At 38.9% G+C, this 17,883-nt stretch overlaps 2 protein-coding genes across 4 annotated transcripts; one reads left to right on the forward strand and one right to left on the reverse strand.

Annotated features, from left to right (window-relative positions):
• Positions 1–624: 624 nt before the first annotated feature.
• Positions 625–6,257, forward strand: LOC103695926 (hypersensitive-induced response protein-like protein 1). Of its 3 annotated transcripts, none has more exons than XM_008777374.4 (5): positions 625–721; positions 3,366–3,576; positions 3,799–3,919; positions 5,014–5,202; positions 5,693–6,257. In XM_008777374.4, exons 2-5 carry the CDS (start codon positions 3,388–3,390, stop codon positions 6,049–6,051), a joined length of 858 nt encoding a protein of 285 aa, XP_008775596.1. In that variant the 5' UTR covers positions 625–721; positions 3,366–3,387; the 3' UTR covers positions 6,052–6,257. The 3 variants fall into 3 exon arrangements, with proteins under 3 accessions (XP_008775596.1, XP_008775598.1, XP_008775597.1); XM_008777376.4 differs by lacking the exon at positions 625–721 and adding an exon at positions 1,756–2,104; XM_008777375.4 differs by lacking the exon at positions 625–721 and adding an exon at positions 1,757–2,100.
• Positions 6,258–7,215: 958 nt separating this feature from the next.
• On the reverse strand, positions 7,216–11,542 carry LOC120109308 (mitochondrial outer membrane protein porin 1-like). Its single transcript, XM_039123062.1, has 6 exons — positions 11,375–11,542; positions 11,215–11,282; positions 8,707–8,817; positions 8,276–8,365; positions 7,972–8,180; positions 7,216–7,811 (listed from the first exon to the last, which is right to left on the reverse strand). Exons 1-6 carry the CDS (start codon positions 11,415–11,417, stop codon positions 7,505–7,507), a joined length of 828 nt encoding a protein of 275 aa, XP_038978990.1. The 5' UTR covers positions 11,418–11,542; the 3' UTR covers positions 7,216–7,504.
• Between the last annotated feature and the right edge of the window lie 6,341 nt (positions 11,543–17,883).

A 17,883-nucleotide genomic window follows, 5' to 3' on the forward strand; every position in this document is an offset into this window, starting at 1 on the left:
AGGTAAACCGTGATACAAGTCAATTCATATTTTTTTCTTTTTTCTAAAAAATTATCCTCTCTCAAAATTTTTAAGAGAGAATAGTTTCCCTATTTTATTTGTTTAATATGCATAAGTTGGTTGGTTTGGTTAGCTAACTAAAGATTAATCTCAATATATTGCTTTGTGTGGTCACAACTTGGATTTCTACATTATCCCCGCGCTGCTTTATTTGACGATGTCAAATCCGAAACGGGCTGGCATCTTGCACTTAAAAGGAGGAAGGTGGATGTCTGTACTTATCGATATGGGATTAGTGGGCGCACCCCTGCTTTCCATATTTCAGTGCATGATACGTTTTGAATGCTCATCCAATATTCGTCCCATGGAAGATAAGATTCAAAGCCGCATTAACGGTCATCACAGTATCACACGGTCCCGGGTCTCAGATCAAGCAGACAAAACCATCGGCCGCTGGGTCCCACCACACCGACCCGCCAGCGAGCTCGAACCGAAGTGACATCCTACCAGCGAGAAGACACGTCAGGAAACCCAAGCGGGTCCCACATGAACTTTCCAAATCCTGCCATCCACGCTACAGCAAATCCCATCCAGTTTCCAGTGTTCCTGCAGAACTTTTTTATGAACGAACCTCCCCTCCCCTCCCTTATTTCCATCTCTCTCTCCGTCTCTCTCACACACGCACGCGCAAATAGAGAGGGGAAACCTCATCGGCGCACAGGTTTGCTGATACCGAGTTTCTTGCATTCGTTTTATATTTTGTTTGGATTTCTTTGTTTGGTTTTGTTCTTTGTTCTTTGTTCTCTGCGGCAATTTCCATGCAATTTCCTTGCAATCCCCATCTCTTTCTTTATTATTGTGATGATGATTGATGGACCCGTGAATCCTGATTTCCTTTCTTCTCCCCGGGCTCTTTCGGCGTACTTCGTTATGGCCTTACGGCTGCTTCTCTTTAGATTCTAGCTTTCCCCGCACCCGTTACTAACGTTAATCGCCTTCCTCTTTGATTGTAAAACTGGTTCTTGGGCACTACTGCTCTCCTTTTTACGATTCCATATGTCGATGAGATTAAGAGAGAAAAGAGATAAAGGGGGAAAAGAAAGCAAGAGATGCCTTTTGTTCTAACGTTGGCTCTTAGTATCTAACGACCATGTAGTGTCTTGTGAGCTGGCCTCTGGGCGTTGGTGTCATATCTCAAGGCCCATTATTGCCATCTTTCTTGTAAAATATCTTTTGTTGTTGAGTGCCGTTGAAGCCATCCCATATGTTTCTATATTCCGAACTCTAGTTAGGTGCCTAGTAGTTATCTGGACTCTCTTGGTTTTTGCGTAGCATTCAAGCTTCTTTTTTTTTTCTTTTTTTTGTTTGGTGAAAGATGAGGAGAAGAAAACCTCACCCGCGTAGCAGCCCCCACTGAGCCCCCTTCCATGTGTGAGTACGTTACCCCAGCGCCACCTCGGTATCAGCGGACCACAAGCGCTCTCGCTGGCAGCGTCCAAGCGTGGAGCATCCGGTCTCCAAATTTAATCGATGCCCGCGTGTTTCGAATCTGGACCACTCCGATGGAATACAAAGCCCGGTTCCATCTATGCTACCACCCTGGTAGCATTCACGCTTGCCTGCCATGCTATTCCTGTCTATTGACTCAGTCTTAAATTATTAGAAGTATATCACCTGAACGGTATTACATCTTTCCTCAAAGTATAACTGTATTAGTAGGTGTTAACTCTTGTATACTGTGGATCACCATGCAAAAAGTCAACAGGCAGCTCGTCTTCGTGATGCTATTTTGCTAGATAATGACTTCTTCTCCGGAGTTTCTATCATTTAAACTACGATATAGATTGGATATTAGCTATAAGATGTCTATTCATAGCTAATACCATATTATGCCGTTTTGCCATCACTGTATGCACGCCTTGACCTTTTTGAGCAGAAGAAACAAGCGAAGGATAGCTGTGCCAGCGTTATTCTTGTGATCGACTTGTCTATATATATACATCCTTTTGTCTGAGGGTCACATGTTTTCCCCTCTCACCACCACCTTTCTGAACACTTGGTTTTAGGCTCTTTTGCATTATCCGCCCTGCTTGTGCTGCTGTAGGTTTGGCTATTTCAAATTCTGATGAGAATTTTTTTTTTCTTTTGAGCAAAATTCTGTTGAGATTTACATGTATGGATGTTTCAGGCTTTCAGTCATAGTATTTTTTTGAAATTATTAGCTATTCTCTTAGTTTGTGATGGAGAAAAATGATTGGTTTATGAAACAGTTTATGTTTTTCTCGCTGAAAATGGAGTGGAAGAAGGATATTGCAATTCTTGGTGCAAACAACTGAGCCTTTGTGAAAAAATTGGGTTTGCTTTTAGCATGTTTCAGAGCTGAACTTATTGATTTTAGCCTCAGATTTTGGGGAAAAAGGATAGAAACTTCGAGTTAGTTAACTTGTATGATTGAGATATCCACATCTTTTATTCCACCAGTTGAAATTGATTGTTTTACCTTTTCCTTCCTCTGAAAGGATACTGCAATTCTTGGTCCAAGCAACTTACCCTTGTAAAAAATTTGGGTTCGCTTTTGCTGTGTTTCAGAGCTGAACTTGTTGATTTTACCCACAGATTTTGGGGCAAAAAAAAAAAGAAACTTTAGTTATTTAACGCTTAACAGTGAGATAAATCAAGCTGCTGTCCAAGCCTCACAGAACCTCCAGAATCACTAAGAACTATGTATCACTAGAAGTTGCAATCAAATCATTTTAGATGTATGCAAGCACGCGAACAAGACAAGATTGTCTCATATATGCAAAGCATTTTATCATATGAACGCATCAGTACATATAGATCTGGTCATATGAGCACTATTTATCCTCAGTATATGTATGTTTTAGTAGTTCCACTTGCTATTGCAACCACAAACCTGATATTATGCTGGAAATAATATATAATACATAAAATCTTTGCTTTCATGGTTTAATATTTTAGAATCTAGACAAATTATTTTCTCTTCCCGCCGGTTATAGAACTTTTGGATGTGTTATTTTTCTTCCCCTTTTTTGTTTTCTTTTTCTTTTTCCTTATAAAACACAATGATTTATAGGGCATCTTCACCATGCTCTCAATAACATCTAGAATTAAATATATTTCCATAATGAACACTTGTTGTACTTGTTCCTCAAAAAAAGAACACCTGATGCTCTTGTCCAATACCTTGTATAAAATCTGGCATATTTGATCGTTGATTATATTGCTCATTCCCATCTGCAAATCATTGTCACGAGCTCTTTCAGATTTGGTGGGTAATGATTATCAGCTATTTTGCATTCTTGGGTGTGCAAACTATACTCATTCTTTAATTAAACTGGTAATAGCTTGGAGATCAAAGGGAAGACCATGGGCCAATTGCTTTGCTGTGTCCAAGTGGAGCAATCCACTGTAGCAATCAGGGAAAGATTTGGGAAGTTTGATGATGTGCTCGATCCAGGCTGCCATTGCTTACCTTGGGTCCTTGGCAGTCGAGTAGCTGGCCATCTTTCACTCCGTCTGCAACAATTGGATGTGCGGTGCGAGACAAAGACAAAGGTTCGTCTCACACCATGTTAATGCTAGATATATAACTTGATTATTTTACTCTTGCATGCTGAGTACTTGATATTTTCAACTGATACAAGGCTATCTGGATCATATTTGGGAGCATTAGATATACGAGGTTCTTGTTAGCATTTGATATTTTCATTATATGCCATGCTTGATATGGCTAATTGTTAGAAGCATGCTGAAAATGATACACCTCCTCATTCGCAGGACAATGTTTTTGTCAATGTGGTTGCATCTGTACAGTATCGTGCTCTGGCCGGCAAGGCAAGTGATGCATTTTATAAATTGACCAACACGAGGACTCAAATCCAAGCTTATGTGTTTGATGGTACGAAATCCAACACTAAATCATTGTGTTTCGTAAGTCCGGTATTAAGCACGGCAGAAAAATTCAATTGATTATCATTTTTATTTTTATACTTTTGGTAGCAATGAATATGATTTTTTTCCTCCTATTTTGCATTTATAAGCTACATAAATTTTAGTTTTCACTTTCCAGAGCCCTTCACAAGGCTCAGGTACCTAGTTAAGTATTAAACCTTTTGACAACAATACAGATCCATGACAGTGTTCCATGGTTCTTGGGCATTTGAGATCCAAAGCGATCATCTGATGTACAAACACACGGGTGCCAGTGGAATTCTTAAAGTCTGCTCGGCATACTGGATTTGAAGACTTTAAAGGCATGGAGAAAAGAGATTGCAGTCTTTGATGATCAGCTCTCTAACATAGAATTAGAAGCATATATCAAGAATAAAAAGTTGAGTCTAAATTATACTTACATGAAATTTTCTACTATCACAGAAAAATTTGACTAACTAAATTCTGTTCGAAGAACACAACTTGCTGGATTTTTATGATTATATAATTCTTTATCACTCTTGTGGGAATCAAAGCTGTTTTAGGGCCTGTTGAGCTATAAGATATGTGAGCTGGAAGTTGGAAAGCCTTCACTCTGTTTGTCCATGCATTAAGTATTAAACTATATTGAGAGCATTTTCGTTGCCTCCTGGTGGTGGAAAATGACTAGCAGTAGAAGTGTTCTGGATTAAGCTTAAGGAGTGCAGCTTAGCAAGCATCATCAAAAGGGCTGCTTAGTTTTCTGCCAAATTATCTCTCCATTTTTTTTAAAAAAAAAAGTGGATAGACTTTACTGAACATAAAAACCTTCGCAATTGTAATTGTGAAGCTACTCTGCGTATCCTCTTTGTTTGATATAGATTATTGATTCAAATAAGTACCGTAAACTGGTTTTGCTAGTGCTTTTAGGAGGAAGATGCCAAATCCCAGCAATTGCCCAAGCTAAAGGAAACTATACAGATATTTTCGACTTATAGACAATACAATACAGCATGCTTTTTCTCTTATTCTTCTTCTCTCAGTTGCCAGAAGGAACTGATAATGCCTTTTTACATTCCTTAGTGATCAGAGCTAGTGTCCCAAAGCTCAACCTGGATGATGTTTTTGAGCAGAAGAATGAAATTGCAAAAGCTGTAGAAGAGGAACTTGAAAAGGCTATGTCGGCTTATGGATACGAGATTGTACAGACACTTATTGTTGATATTGAACCAGATGAACATGTGAAGCGAGCAATGAATGAAATCAATGCAGGTATACCATCTAATCTAGTGTTCTCTAATATTTGAACATTACAGAAACTATAAAAAAAATGATTATTAGATGAGCAATAAATGCAATCAAGATAGATATGCTATTTGTTCTGATGTTCTCTTATTCTTTGGACATTACCAAAACATTTTTTTCATTAAAAAAAAAGATCCCAGCGCCTTATGCCATTGTGATTAGGAATGTCTATTTTCCATTTTTCCTTTGCTGGTCGCATAGCCACTCCCTTTCTTTCATGCTGCTGCTATTTTACTTTAACATGACCAACATATTTTTGTTGATGGGGGCAATTTGTATGCATTCAGCTAGATGCGACAAATTTCTTAAAAAACAAATCATCTCTTCATGGAAGACTTTGTAGCATGATAATCATCTTAAGATCAAAAAAAAATGTCCTGGCAATATTACTCCTAAAGGAAACTGTATTTTGACATTATTTTTCAAACATTTGTTTCTCCCTCTTGCCTCCTCTTAGCTGCAAGATTAAGGGTGGCTGCAAATGAGAAGGCAGAAGCCGAGAAGATCATACAAATCAAGCGCGCTGAGGGTGAGGCTGAATCCAAGTATCTGTCAGGTCTAGGTATTGCTCGTCAACGCCAAGCAATTGTAGATGGACTGAGGGATAGCGTGCTTGGCTTCTCAGTCAATGTGCCAGGGACCACTGCAAAAGATGTTATGGACATGGTCTTGGTCACACAGTACTTCGACACCATGAAAGAGATCGGCGCAGCCTCCAAATCTTCAGCTGTTTTCATTCCTCATGGACCTGGTGCTGTTCGTGACGTCGCAACACAGATTCGGGATGGATTGCTTCAAGCATCTGCCCACAACTGAAACTCCAAGGTCTTAGTGCATCATGTAGATAAGTTACAGAAGACTTCGGTTCTAGTTTCATTTCAAAATGTGTAAAATTTAGTTGAGACTTTTCACTGTGTTGCATGTGTGTAATACTCCAGAAGGGTGAAACTTTTGAGTGTTATATTGAGTAGTACTCCTGAATTCCATCATCCATGCTCAATGAATTTCTTCTCTTTTTTTTCCTTTTTTTTTTAAGGTCAGTTTAATAGACTTCAAATTCTGTATTCTGCGAGCTATTATTATGCCAGATAAACAAATAAAGAGTCTCGAAGTTGGGACTTCCAATTGAATTGGGTAAGCTTAGGCTAAACATAGTAGCAACAAGAATGATAAAATTTGGGAAATTCAAAATCATCTGTAATCCAAAGAAATATGAAGAACGTTAAGGGGCAACATGTTAAGGGGCAACATGTGGCTAATATCTAATAGGAAAAGCAACAATATATTGCATCAAATATTTGATAAGTTACCATCATTTTCAAACAAGTGATGAATAATTTAGTAGTTAGGGAGAACTGGTACTTCCATGAACAGATCAAGAATCATGCAGGAATAGATGGAAGCGTGCTAACCTGTCCTACTTATGATCAGAGCATATTGTACCATATTCAAAATAAAAACGGTATGAAATATACCTTCAAGTCAATACAAACTACATACACAGACAAAATCTGTAACAAATATCCAGTGTTCCTGATGCATGCCAAATTGATGGCTGCCAGAAAATGTAGCCGTTATTCTCATGCCTCCTCAGGAAGCCGTTGCAAATTGAGGACGTGGATGCTGGCCTAAAAGAACAAACTGCACAACGTTCTTGTAAAACACAGATCTACACACCCAGAAATGCCTTCACAGCAAAAATGAAGCACCAGATTAAAATCTTCCTTAATATACCTCAAAACAGTAATTCCTAGGCATACCAAAACCCACAAAAACAAGTAACAATTTTGAATCCACGAAATAGCTATCAACCGGATCTTCGTAAGTTGCGTTAAACTTACACGGCAAGTGCTCTCTGCAAAAATGCACAAACACTTGCCAGCTACCGAACAACCAGAGTCAAGAAAGCAACGTGGCTACCAAGGAGGACAGTCTTATGCAATTTCTTTTTTAAGCAGCAACGCAAGCACAAACCAACCATTAGGAAGTACACAATTGATATGAATCTTTACTCAGAGCCAGTTCAAATCACTGGGTATGGGAAGGAAAAAGAATGCATGAGACAGGAACTCAACTCTTATCCGAGTCACTGAACAAGAAATTATTCTCACAGGACAGGCATCGAAACAAGCTCTGTTAACAAAACAAGTAATCCAAGAGTCTAAAAACGAGGCCACCATCATAGTTTGGAGCCTCAGTCCTTGTTCAACTTATTCCGTTCCAACAAACCTGAAATGGAAGTACATTCATAGAGTCCAAAAATTTATCATCATGGCTTGAGCACCAAGGATAGTCCAACCTTTGAGCTCTTTTCAATGGCCTTGGTATCAACTTCTCCAGAAATGGTTAAAAACGATTTGAGCCTCCACTCATGCTGAATGAGGGCACTGGCCTTGCCATAATTGTTGAAGCGTGCCTTCACCAGAGTCAGAGGGTCCAGTGCGTGCTGTGTCCCGAAAGTGAGGGTGTTCTCATTACTCGAAAAGCTGTGGGTGATCTCTGCCCCAACAGCTGTGTTCCACAGTGGGTTCACCAAGTGGTAATAGGAAGCACTCAGGCTGTCTCCCTTGTTGTTCCTGCATAGTTGTTTTTTAGTTAATATACGACCGTAAATAACCTAACACATTTTTAAATTTAGAGAGCTTGTAGTTTCACTCTGCATAGCATTCTGTCCAAAGACGTCATCAAAGAAAATTCTCAACATAAATGACAATCCTTTCTTAGGAAGTAACTTACAAAGTCAGGGCAGCAATAAGATCTGCATTGATGACACTCAATCCAGCATTGTATTTGGTGAAGTTCCCACTTGCAGTGTCAAATGATACATCAGCACCAACAGAGAGACCTCTAGTTCCGACAACACCAGAAAGGTTGACAATGGGATTGGCAGTCAAGCCAATACCTGCATTGACTCCTGCATAATCATGCAAGTATTGAAGTTCAACCTGCAACCACAACAAGAAAAGAAAAACATTGCTCCAAAAATCTTTCAAAAGAACAAGGAGTATCCAAAGTCGGAAAAATGTGAAGGTTCTTGTACCTTTCCAGATCTCTGATCCGGAACAACAAAGCTGAATATTGTCTTCAATCCAGGTGTGGCAAGTTCATCAACTGTAACAGTCGTCAACAGCTGGCAAAAAGCAGAAACAGATGTAAGTGCCTCCAATCTGCAAAGCATCATATCATCCAGAAAATACCCAGTTGCTCATACATATTATCATGTGAAACAACTTCAGCAGTTTCAGTAGGAATATGTGATCTGTTTCAATGATCATTACGTTCCATTATATTCAATCAGCCGATCATTATTTTTTTTAATTATTTACATTTTTTGTATACATCTCAACAAATGGTAATAAAAAATAAAACAGAGTACAACACCCGAGAACAGGTAATAAGAAAGAATAATGCCTAAGAAGCAAACATATTAGCTGAGAAAATTCATGAATAACAACAACAAATAAGTCCTACATTTGAATCTGAGTTTGCTTTCACGTCAACTGAGATATTCTTGTTCTTCAGCTGAGACTGAATCTCACCAAAAATAAACTCGTTTTTCTTTGTACCCGAAGCTGTAATTGCCTGCAATGTGATACAGAACCATTTGTGAAAACCATAGATAAACAAGCTTCCCATTGTAAAGAAGAGATTAGAATTAAACAACAACAGAAGTAGCACAAAACAATCAGAAAAGACAATCAGAAATGAACGAGTGCCAATAAAAAGCAGAGAAAAACCAAATTCCACAGAAGATCATTAATCATATTCTTTTGCTAAAAGATACAAGCTTCTTAAGGCAGAGCCGGAAAGCTTTGTTTGTAAAGTCTCTTTCAGTTCAGGTCTTGAATCATGGGGCTATAAACCATAAAAAAAGAAACCACTAATTCACTTTCCATCTTTTGCGTTCCACTAAGGCTGCCAGAATAACATAGGGATGTGATAACATAGGGATTTTGCTGGGCAATAAATAAAAGATGCTTCTTATGCCAAATGAGAAACTGGCTGCAAGTGATGAGATTGTTGAATCTTAACATGCAAAATGAAACAACATGCAAACTGAACTCAGAAATTGGCTCCCATGGATTCCCTGTTTCTATTCATTAATTTGAACACCAGTTCCACTCCCTTTCCTGGGCAATATCAGTAACATTTCAATGTGTCTTAAAGTTAGCTTACTCTGGATTATCCTTGCTGAGACCAGAAATATGCTCTCCTAGAGTTATTATCTACAAACTTAAATAGAGGTAGCCTTTTGAATACCAAGATTTGGATTGCAAATGCCTAATGTATAAAACTAAATATTTGTCAAGATAATCAAAAATGCACTAACACATACTAGAATATACATAGGTTAAAATATTTGAATTTAGCAAGCCGACTGGTTAAACAATTATAGAATTCTCCACATAGATGAACACCAAAACATCATGTCACATCTGCCATGCTTCTTAGGAAATTCCATCCTTGACAATAAAAATCAGGAAAAAGAACGTGTTAGATAATAATCATCAAAACATAACTGGGCACTCAGGCAAATAGAACTAGATAAAAACTGGCAGCCTGTAAACAGTACATGAACTAGTGAAAAATATAACAATGCAAAAAACGTTTGATTCACACAGCTTACAACAAGAAACAGATGTACCAACAGGACAAATGCAGTTTCTTCAGGCATCAGGCATCAAAAGCATATCCAAGGTAACTCAACAGTTAGCAACCCACAAGAAGTGGGTGAGCTTGTGCAGGAATGATAATACAAGAACATTGTTCACCGAAATGATATTGAATATAGCCAATCTAGAAGAAAGGGGCATCAAAAGCAATTCAAAGGCATTCGAATTTGCTTCAGTACAACGAGACAACACATTGGAACGCATGGCTTTAAAGTGGTCACAAACATGCCATGCTTGTTGCTGTAAAATATTGCAGTATATCTGAGATGCACTAAATACCTTTTCGACATGGTTATGCAAATCTTATGCCACAGTGGAACAACATAGAGGTGGTGGAAACTTAAGTCTAATGCTCATGGCTAGCCCAAAGAAACACAAGTTAATGCCACTGAATATTAATAGTTATGCCTTGCTAAGATTTCTGCTAAGATTTGTCAAAGTTCATAATAACTTTTGATGGGATTGTCTGGTATTTCTTCATTATTGGCCTTTTTATGGCAGAAACATCAGTATAGTGTTGTGTACCTAATTAGGCCGAACCATTTAACTGTGAAAATAGATAAATTTCCTTAGCAGAGGCACACTGGTCATCCATCCTAACAAGATGAGATCTAATCTTCCCATAGAGTGCGCAATTGGCTTGGTAAATCATCACGCTCCCTCATTTCTTTCCTTCCCTCAGTCCACCCACAAATTTAGGTATAATCCTCTCCTTAATGCTTCTTGGCAACTTATTACAATCTAGTCATTAAAACATTCAGTGAAACAAAACCATAAATTCTTTGCACACAGAGCCATCTTAACAGGAATCATGACATCAGTTAACCCCAAATATAAAAGGACAAAAATGAATTCCAACCGAGGGCATTCATTACAGATAGCCGAAACCACAAGTTCAAAAATCTAAAGACATTATGCATTTCCCTAAATCCATCCCAGCACTAACCCTTTTACTTCTAAATCTCACTCAGAGGAATGTAGCTACATCTTAATAGCATAGAAAAAAACTGCTAAAAAACACAGGAGAAGAAAACAAGTAACTATAGTTATACAAAAAGATCTATGTTTCTTCACTCATTTGCTCATGCTTTTGCCTTTCTAAAATTCTATAAATTGCATATCACTTGAAAAAAAAAATGAACAAGTACGAAGATCGACCACAAAAGAACAGAATAACTCCTAAAAAGTCTTCAAAATATATTGATACGGCAGGAACGGTAATTTTGCACCGTGTACACAAACCCTACCAGAGTAAATTCCAGATCAAATTTGAGAAGATAAAGAAGCAAGAAAATAAATCACTCACAACTCCATTCGAGGTGTAGGTCGTGACGGTGAACTTCTGGTCCGTGAGATAGTCCTTGTAGAGAAGATCTACAGGAGAAATCGAGAAAATCCCTCAAACACAAAGAAAAATCGAAATAATCGTCCATAAAAACCTAAAAATTAGGGGAAAAAAATTATACCTCTAGCCTTCCTGCCGATTTCCGAATAGAGACCCGGTCCCATCTTCCCTCAGTCGAGATCACCCGCGCCGGAAAAATATCAGAGGAGGGGTAGGGAAGAGAGAAGAAGGCCTTCCCTTATCGAGCGAGATGGGGATTATTATATACAGAGGCGGCGGGGAATGGAAGGGCCCAATAAGAAAGCCCTAATTCTCGTGTTTGAATTTCTCGTACCAGAGATGTTTTCTTGTCAAGAGATCTCAACCGTCGAAGTCGAACGAATCCTTTTTTTCGAACCGCTGAGATCGGTTCTCTCGGTATATACTTTCATTTTATCATGCGCGACAACGGATTCGTCGCATCTCGGTGTGGTCGATCGCGGTATATCACGTATTGGCCGTCTGATCGTTGGATATGTGTCATCGATCACCGTCGAATCTCTAGAGGAATCAGCACATGATGTTCTCATGATTGTGATTACCGGGTGCTTGGTTGGTAGCTGACGACACGTGGCATGCAGTGAACGGCATCTGAGAGGTTTATTCCTTTGCTTCCGGGGCTTCTAAATACACTCCCATATCTTTGTGATGTGCACTCGCATGAGCGATTTTTGACTTTTTTTTTTTTTTTTTTTTGCTGAAAAAAGGGGTAAGGGGGAGGAAGGGACAAGCCCAACCACGCGTAGCAGCTCCCACTGGGCCCTCGCCCCGCCAGGAGAATGTTCGATGCGGGCAGAAATGGCCGTGTGTTGGGCACCCCGACCGGTTTTACTCATACCCTCCCCACCCATGGGCCCGGCTCAGCTACCCCTCTGGGCTCTAGCTCGAGTCCCAAGTGTGAGTACGTCACACCCGGCACCACCCCGGCTACTAGCGGTTCAAGAGCGCTCCTATACCTCAAGTCCAAGCAGTGGCCAAAGTAGTGAGCTCCGGTCCACAATTTAATCGTCGCCGCAGCGATTCGAACTTGGGACCTTAAGGTTAGAATTTCTGCCCAGTACCACTAGGCTACCACCTTGGTGGCAGCGATTTTTGACCTTTGGCGGGTGCCGAATGTGATGAAAGACGAATGCGTGTTATTGATAAAAGAGTGTGCTTATCATTTGCTTTTTCTTTTCTTTTTTTGCGAAATGTAAGTTCAAAACAATGTTTAGAGGTAGGACGTATATAATATAAATAACGTATGTAAATATATCTACAAATTTCCATAACAGAGGAAGGAAGACATGAGTAGAGATCCCACTAGATAACCTCCATGTAATTGGTCTAAAAAAATTTATCAATTCAAACTCAATCTATTTACTAAATACATCAAAATTTCATCAAAATTCAGATCTGAATTCGACTTATTTATTAAGCACATAATTCGATATGACCCATATAACTTATTTATTAGTAGGTCCAATCAAATTAAACAGATTAAACAAATTTTTAACGGATTAAATAGATTTAAACAAATTAAATAGGTTAAGCAGGTCGAGTTATGCTAATCAAAAATAAGTTAGTTTTAAACAGGTTAAACAAGTTGGTTATGATCCGATCTAATTATTAAACGGATCAAAATATATTAAACAAGTCAAAGGTCTAAATCCAAATCCAACTCAATTAATAAACAAGTCTAAACGAGTTGCCCCATGTATGATCCAAATCTACTTATATCAAGCTCAAATCTGCTTGATTCGCTCATAGGTAGGATTATAAATCGCTACCTCTAAATTGGTCACATAAAATGCAGACCAATGTGCTGCATCATTTTCCTATAGAGGTTGTATCTTTCGTGCGAAAGAAAGATTAACATTTCTTCATGTGAATCTATCGTTGGATCGCATAATGGTAGCTTTGAGACCAATCCAGAGGCTTTGAAGCATTTTAAGATCTACGTGGAGTGCGCTCCAACAGTCAACGTCACGACATGCAGAAGGTACAACCATAAACCATCATTTTCGCATAATGGTAGCTTTGACCAGATCCCCGGATCTTAAGCAGATCCACTTCCCATTGCTCGTGGCCATTCTAGTTTCTCGCTGAAAGGTTCCTTTGCCTCCCCATGCAAGTGCCATCCGAATTTAGAAAGATGGCTCTCTTCTCTTGCCTATAAATACATGGATGCCTTGGAGTTGGCCTCCAACCTCATTGAAGAGAGAAGTTAAAATTCCCCTTGAGAAGAGAAAGGTCAGTATCACCTCCCTTGTTAATTCAAATTATATTTTATCCTTGTGACATGGCCGCCAAAAAGTATTGAAGATGAATTCTTCCATGTAATTGTGGTGGCTGTGACTGCGATTTTTAAAGTTTGCCATCTTGTTATCTTGGTAGGCGATCGGCCCATATCAAGATGAATGGATTACCCTAATGATACTTTTTTTCCGTATTTCAAATACTCTGCACAATGACCAATAAGTTATTAGGTGTTGTTTTAATAGTTTCAGTATCAACGACGCTATTGATAGTACTTTTTTTTAGAGAATGTCAATAAATTTCAAAATCTATTTCATCGTCCAGTAGCTACAACAGTCTTTTTGATCGGTACCGTAGTAGCTTTTTGGTTAGGTATTGGAGCAACATTACCTATTGATAAATTTCTAACTTTAGATCTTTTTCAAATTAATTCAACTGTTAAATATAATGATGTAGGTATATAGAGAAGATTTACTTTGAAGTGATTATTTTCTAAGGACATTAATTATAAAAGGCCGGAGAATTTTTAAAATAAACAAGATCCACCAAAATGCTTCTACTACGTACCCTTATCAAAGTGTAAAAGTTAAATAGGGAAGCATTTAAGTTTGGACTGATAAGGTTGTGCTTTGCTTTATGATGCAGATGGAAGGTGTGGCTAATGAAGGAAAGAAAAAGGAGAAGGAAAAGACCATGGATCCAGTCAAGCTAAGGCAGAAGCTAGAGAAGCTTGACGCTAAAATTGATGCCCTGAAAGCTAAGAAGGAAGAGGTCGTAAGACAACTTTATGAGCTAGAGCAAGGCGCTACCGGAGGAGCTCCCTCCCAAACCAAGCAATGAATACCATGGATATCCAACTCCATAGTGGTTGGATGAAGGAAATAGAATATTTGTCCTACCAAAAACCGAGCATGCCGGACTACTGCTGCAGTATTTTCAGATTCGAGGTCTTCTACAGGCTTCAATTTCTCTATTATTTTTTTTTAAATGTACCGAAACTATAATAAGATGTATTAGCCTTTTGTTGATCAAAATCTTTCCAAATATATGGGCTAATATATATGGGTGATCCATAATTGCAAAGGATGTTGATGGTTTATTATTATTATTATTATTTTTTAATGTGCGCATGCACATCTTGCATCTTGGAAGTAAAGCTGATCATAAAATATCAAATTTTATGTAGGCTCGCCCCGAAACCAGATTAAAAATAAATAGAGTTTAGGCCCGAAGCCTGGTCTATGATCAGCTATACTTGGAAGAAATTCTAGATATATGCATCAAAAGAGGTCTATATATAGTGATATCTATATTTGGCTTATAACATACGCACTTGTATTCTTAATATGTGTCTATTAACTCATTAGTCTGTAAATGTCGACTAGCTTAATGTCTTGGATTCAAATGCCGCCCTCACCTATTGCAGCTAAGGTTTCAATGATCTTGGTTTTCTGGATAATAATAATAGTGTTAACATTTTGAAGTTATTCAAGAGCTATATCTCAAGAGAGATCATTACATCTATGTATTTGTGTATAAATGTATGCATAACATCTACTTCTTGATTTATAATCAATAAAAAGATGTTGCTAGTTGATAGTCAGTTTTAAGATCACGCAATAGCACGTACCTTGTAGGATAGTGATTACGGGTATCGATCCACAGGAATTGGGGTACGATTGTTTTCGTAAAAATATGTGAAAGGGAGAGTTTGTGACAACTATTAAACTAAGTAATCTAATAAGAAATGCAATTGAAAATGATATATAAGTAGAAGAACCTAGGGCAAAGAATTCACCACTAACATGGCAACAAGAATTAATTGCATTTTAATTTATTCTTGGATTAACATGCAAATTAGCTACAAGCCGAATAAGCATTCAAATAAAATGTCACAAAAGCAATTTAGGAATATTCATCTTCAGTTGGCATGAAATGTCTACCCTAAACTAATGTGGCAGGACACTGCATCTTCCTTAAGCATAGATGATCTTTATATTTACTTAGTGACCATGAAAACCAATTGTATAAACGTCACATTTAACATCGCATAAATTAAATATAAGATAAAAGAAGATATTCATTAAAAGCATTAAGTTCATACAACTCCAAGAACAGAAAATTAAATATATAAAACCCTTGTCCCTTTATTAGGGCTGCATCCAGCCCTAATGCAGAGCTCAGCCTTCCATGGGATTCTGGATGACAGCAGCAGTGGAGAAGGCTTCCATCACGACTTCCTTCCTCTCTCCCGTGTCTCCTCCCTTCTCTAGCTTCGGTGGGAACTCCCAGATAAGAATGAATGATGCGGTGAGATAAAGTGGGTGAGAATCATGGGTCAGCCGAATGCCTTCTCTGTTCCATGCCTGGGCCTTTTATAGGCTGCATACCTCCCCCTCTCCTCCCTTGTTCCACATCGAGATAAGGATGGATCGAAGTGGGATGAGGCTGAGAGATTATTGCTTGATCTCCGGACATGTTGTAGATGCTGGCTTTGGTCCCGATGGCTGGGAGCAACCCGTGAGGATTTTGATAACGGAACTCGGGTTCTGTTTTGCTGAAACAGGGGATTCGGTTTGGATGAAGAAGAGGAAGCCGTACGCGTGGAGTAGGTGATAATCCATCGGGAAACAGATGGAGTTCGAAGCTGTTAATCCATGAAACTCGGGAGAATGCTGGTTGAGATGTTAATCAGTTTGAGATGATGTCGTTTGAAAGTTTAATTTGCTGTTATTCTTCTGTTCGCGCTGGGAGAAAGAACCGAGGTGTTCTATGGTGATGCTGGGAATTCCGGGACGCTCGGGATGAAGCTGTTTGGGACGCAATCAGCTCGGGAGGAAGATTGGAGTTGATCCAGTTGGGTGAAGGATCGATCAGTTTGGGATGATGGGGTTGTTCGGTTTAAAAGTTTGATTTTCTTCGGCTAGGAATAAGTTCATGTAGCTGGGAACAGGGGGTGATGCAGGACGCGGGCGTTTGAGAGGATCTCAGAGGCTGGGATCAATCCGGAAAGATGCTGGATTGGTTTGGGAGGAAGAATTTTTAGTTGGAGATTATATGGAAAAAGAGAATCATGGACGTGAGACATGGCGGACGGCTAGGAAGTTTTGGGAGGAATCACGGAAGAAAAGGAAACTTGATCCGTGGATGCAAGAGATGGCGAGGACGTGGATGCAAGATTGAAGCTTACGGCTGAGCTGAAAACGCGGGATGCTGTTCCAAACGGGATGATAGCTGACTCAATCCGTGGATAGGAGATCTGAGAAAATAAGCTTGGGAACTAGCGGAAGAAGATGAGGATGCCGGGAGGAAATGGAGGAGGAGTCTGTTTTGCTAAACTGGGGAGCTGGATCTGTGGACGCGACGTGGACGATGCTCACGGCTATGGGACTCGGAAGATGCGGGAATTTGAAATGGGATGAAGGAGACTTGCAGTTGGCTGGGGTTAATCCGGACTGCTGTGATGCGTGGAAGGATGGCTCCGTTTTGGAGGCTAAAATAGAGGAAGTTTGGACACGTGGGAACTTGTTCTGATGGGTGAACGTGTGAAGAGAAGGAAAGAAATTGATGGGATGCAGTGTGGGTTTAGGCATCGTCCAATTGAGTTTGACTCGGCCTGCATACATTAAGCTCAAATAATTAAGAAAATCAATCAAATTTGAATAATTTATTTAAAATGAAATGATGAAGGAGAGCACATTTTCTCATATTTAAATTTAGAATATGTGTATAAAAATAATAATAAGTGCTATATAAAATAGATTAATTTACGTATTATTTAGCACTTATCATTAGTGCTTGGTTATCAACTTATTGATACAAGAATATCAATTAACTTAGTTGGTAAAGTCGTTGGATGCCAGTATTGGTGACTTGGCATCAAATGCCGCTCCTCAGTCTATTTAGACTAGGATTTCTCCTGTTCTAGTTTTCAAATACAACACAATAATAGGTAAAAAATTATTTCGATAATCTTTACAATTGAGAAAGATAATTATGTACATATAGCATGAGTGGGTTAGCAAGATTTCTCCTTGCAATACAGAAGGCATTATATTCGAATCTCTCCAAAATATTTGAGATCAATTTCCTGACCAGGAATAGCATGGCTTAAACTAACTGGGGCTTTACTTGGGTTGGTGTATTGATGTTCTTGACAGGCTCTTCGAAGAGCCTGCATCAAAATTCACACATAAAGTCAACCTAATGTCCATGCATCTAAGCCGGAATCCATTGCGGTGTATGTTTTGCACTACAGAGGGCAATGCAATTTTGAATAGTCGCCATATCATCCATCTTAAATCCTACATAAACCTGATCTGATATCCATGGACCCAAATCGGGATCCATTGC

This window comes from Phoenix dactylifera, unplaced genomic scaffold, assembly GCF_009389715.1.
Source record: "Phoenix dactylifera cultivar Barhee BC4 unplaced genomic scaffold, palm_55x_up_171113_PBpolish2nd_filt_p 002011F, whole genome shotgun sequence".
Lineage (NCBI taxonomy): Eukaryota > Viridiplantae > Streptophyta > Magnoliopsida > Arecales > Arecaceae > Phoenix > Phoenix dactylifera.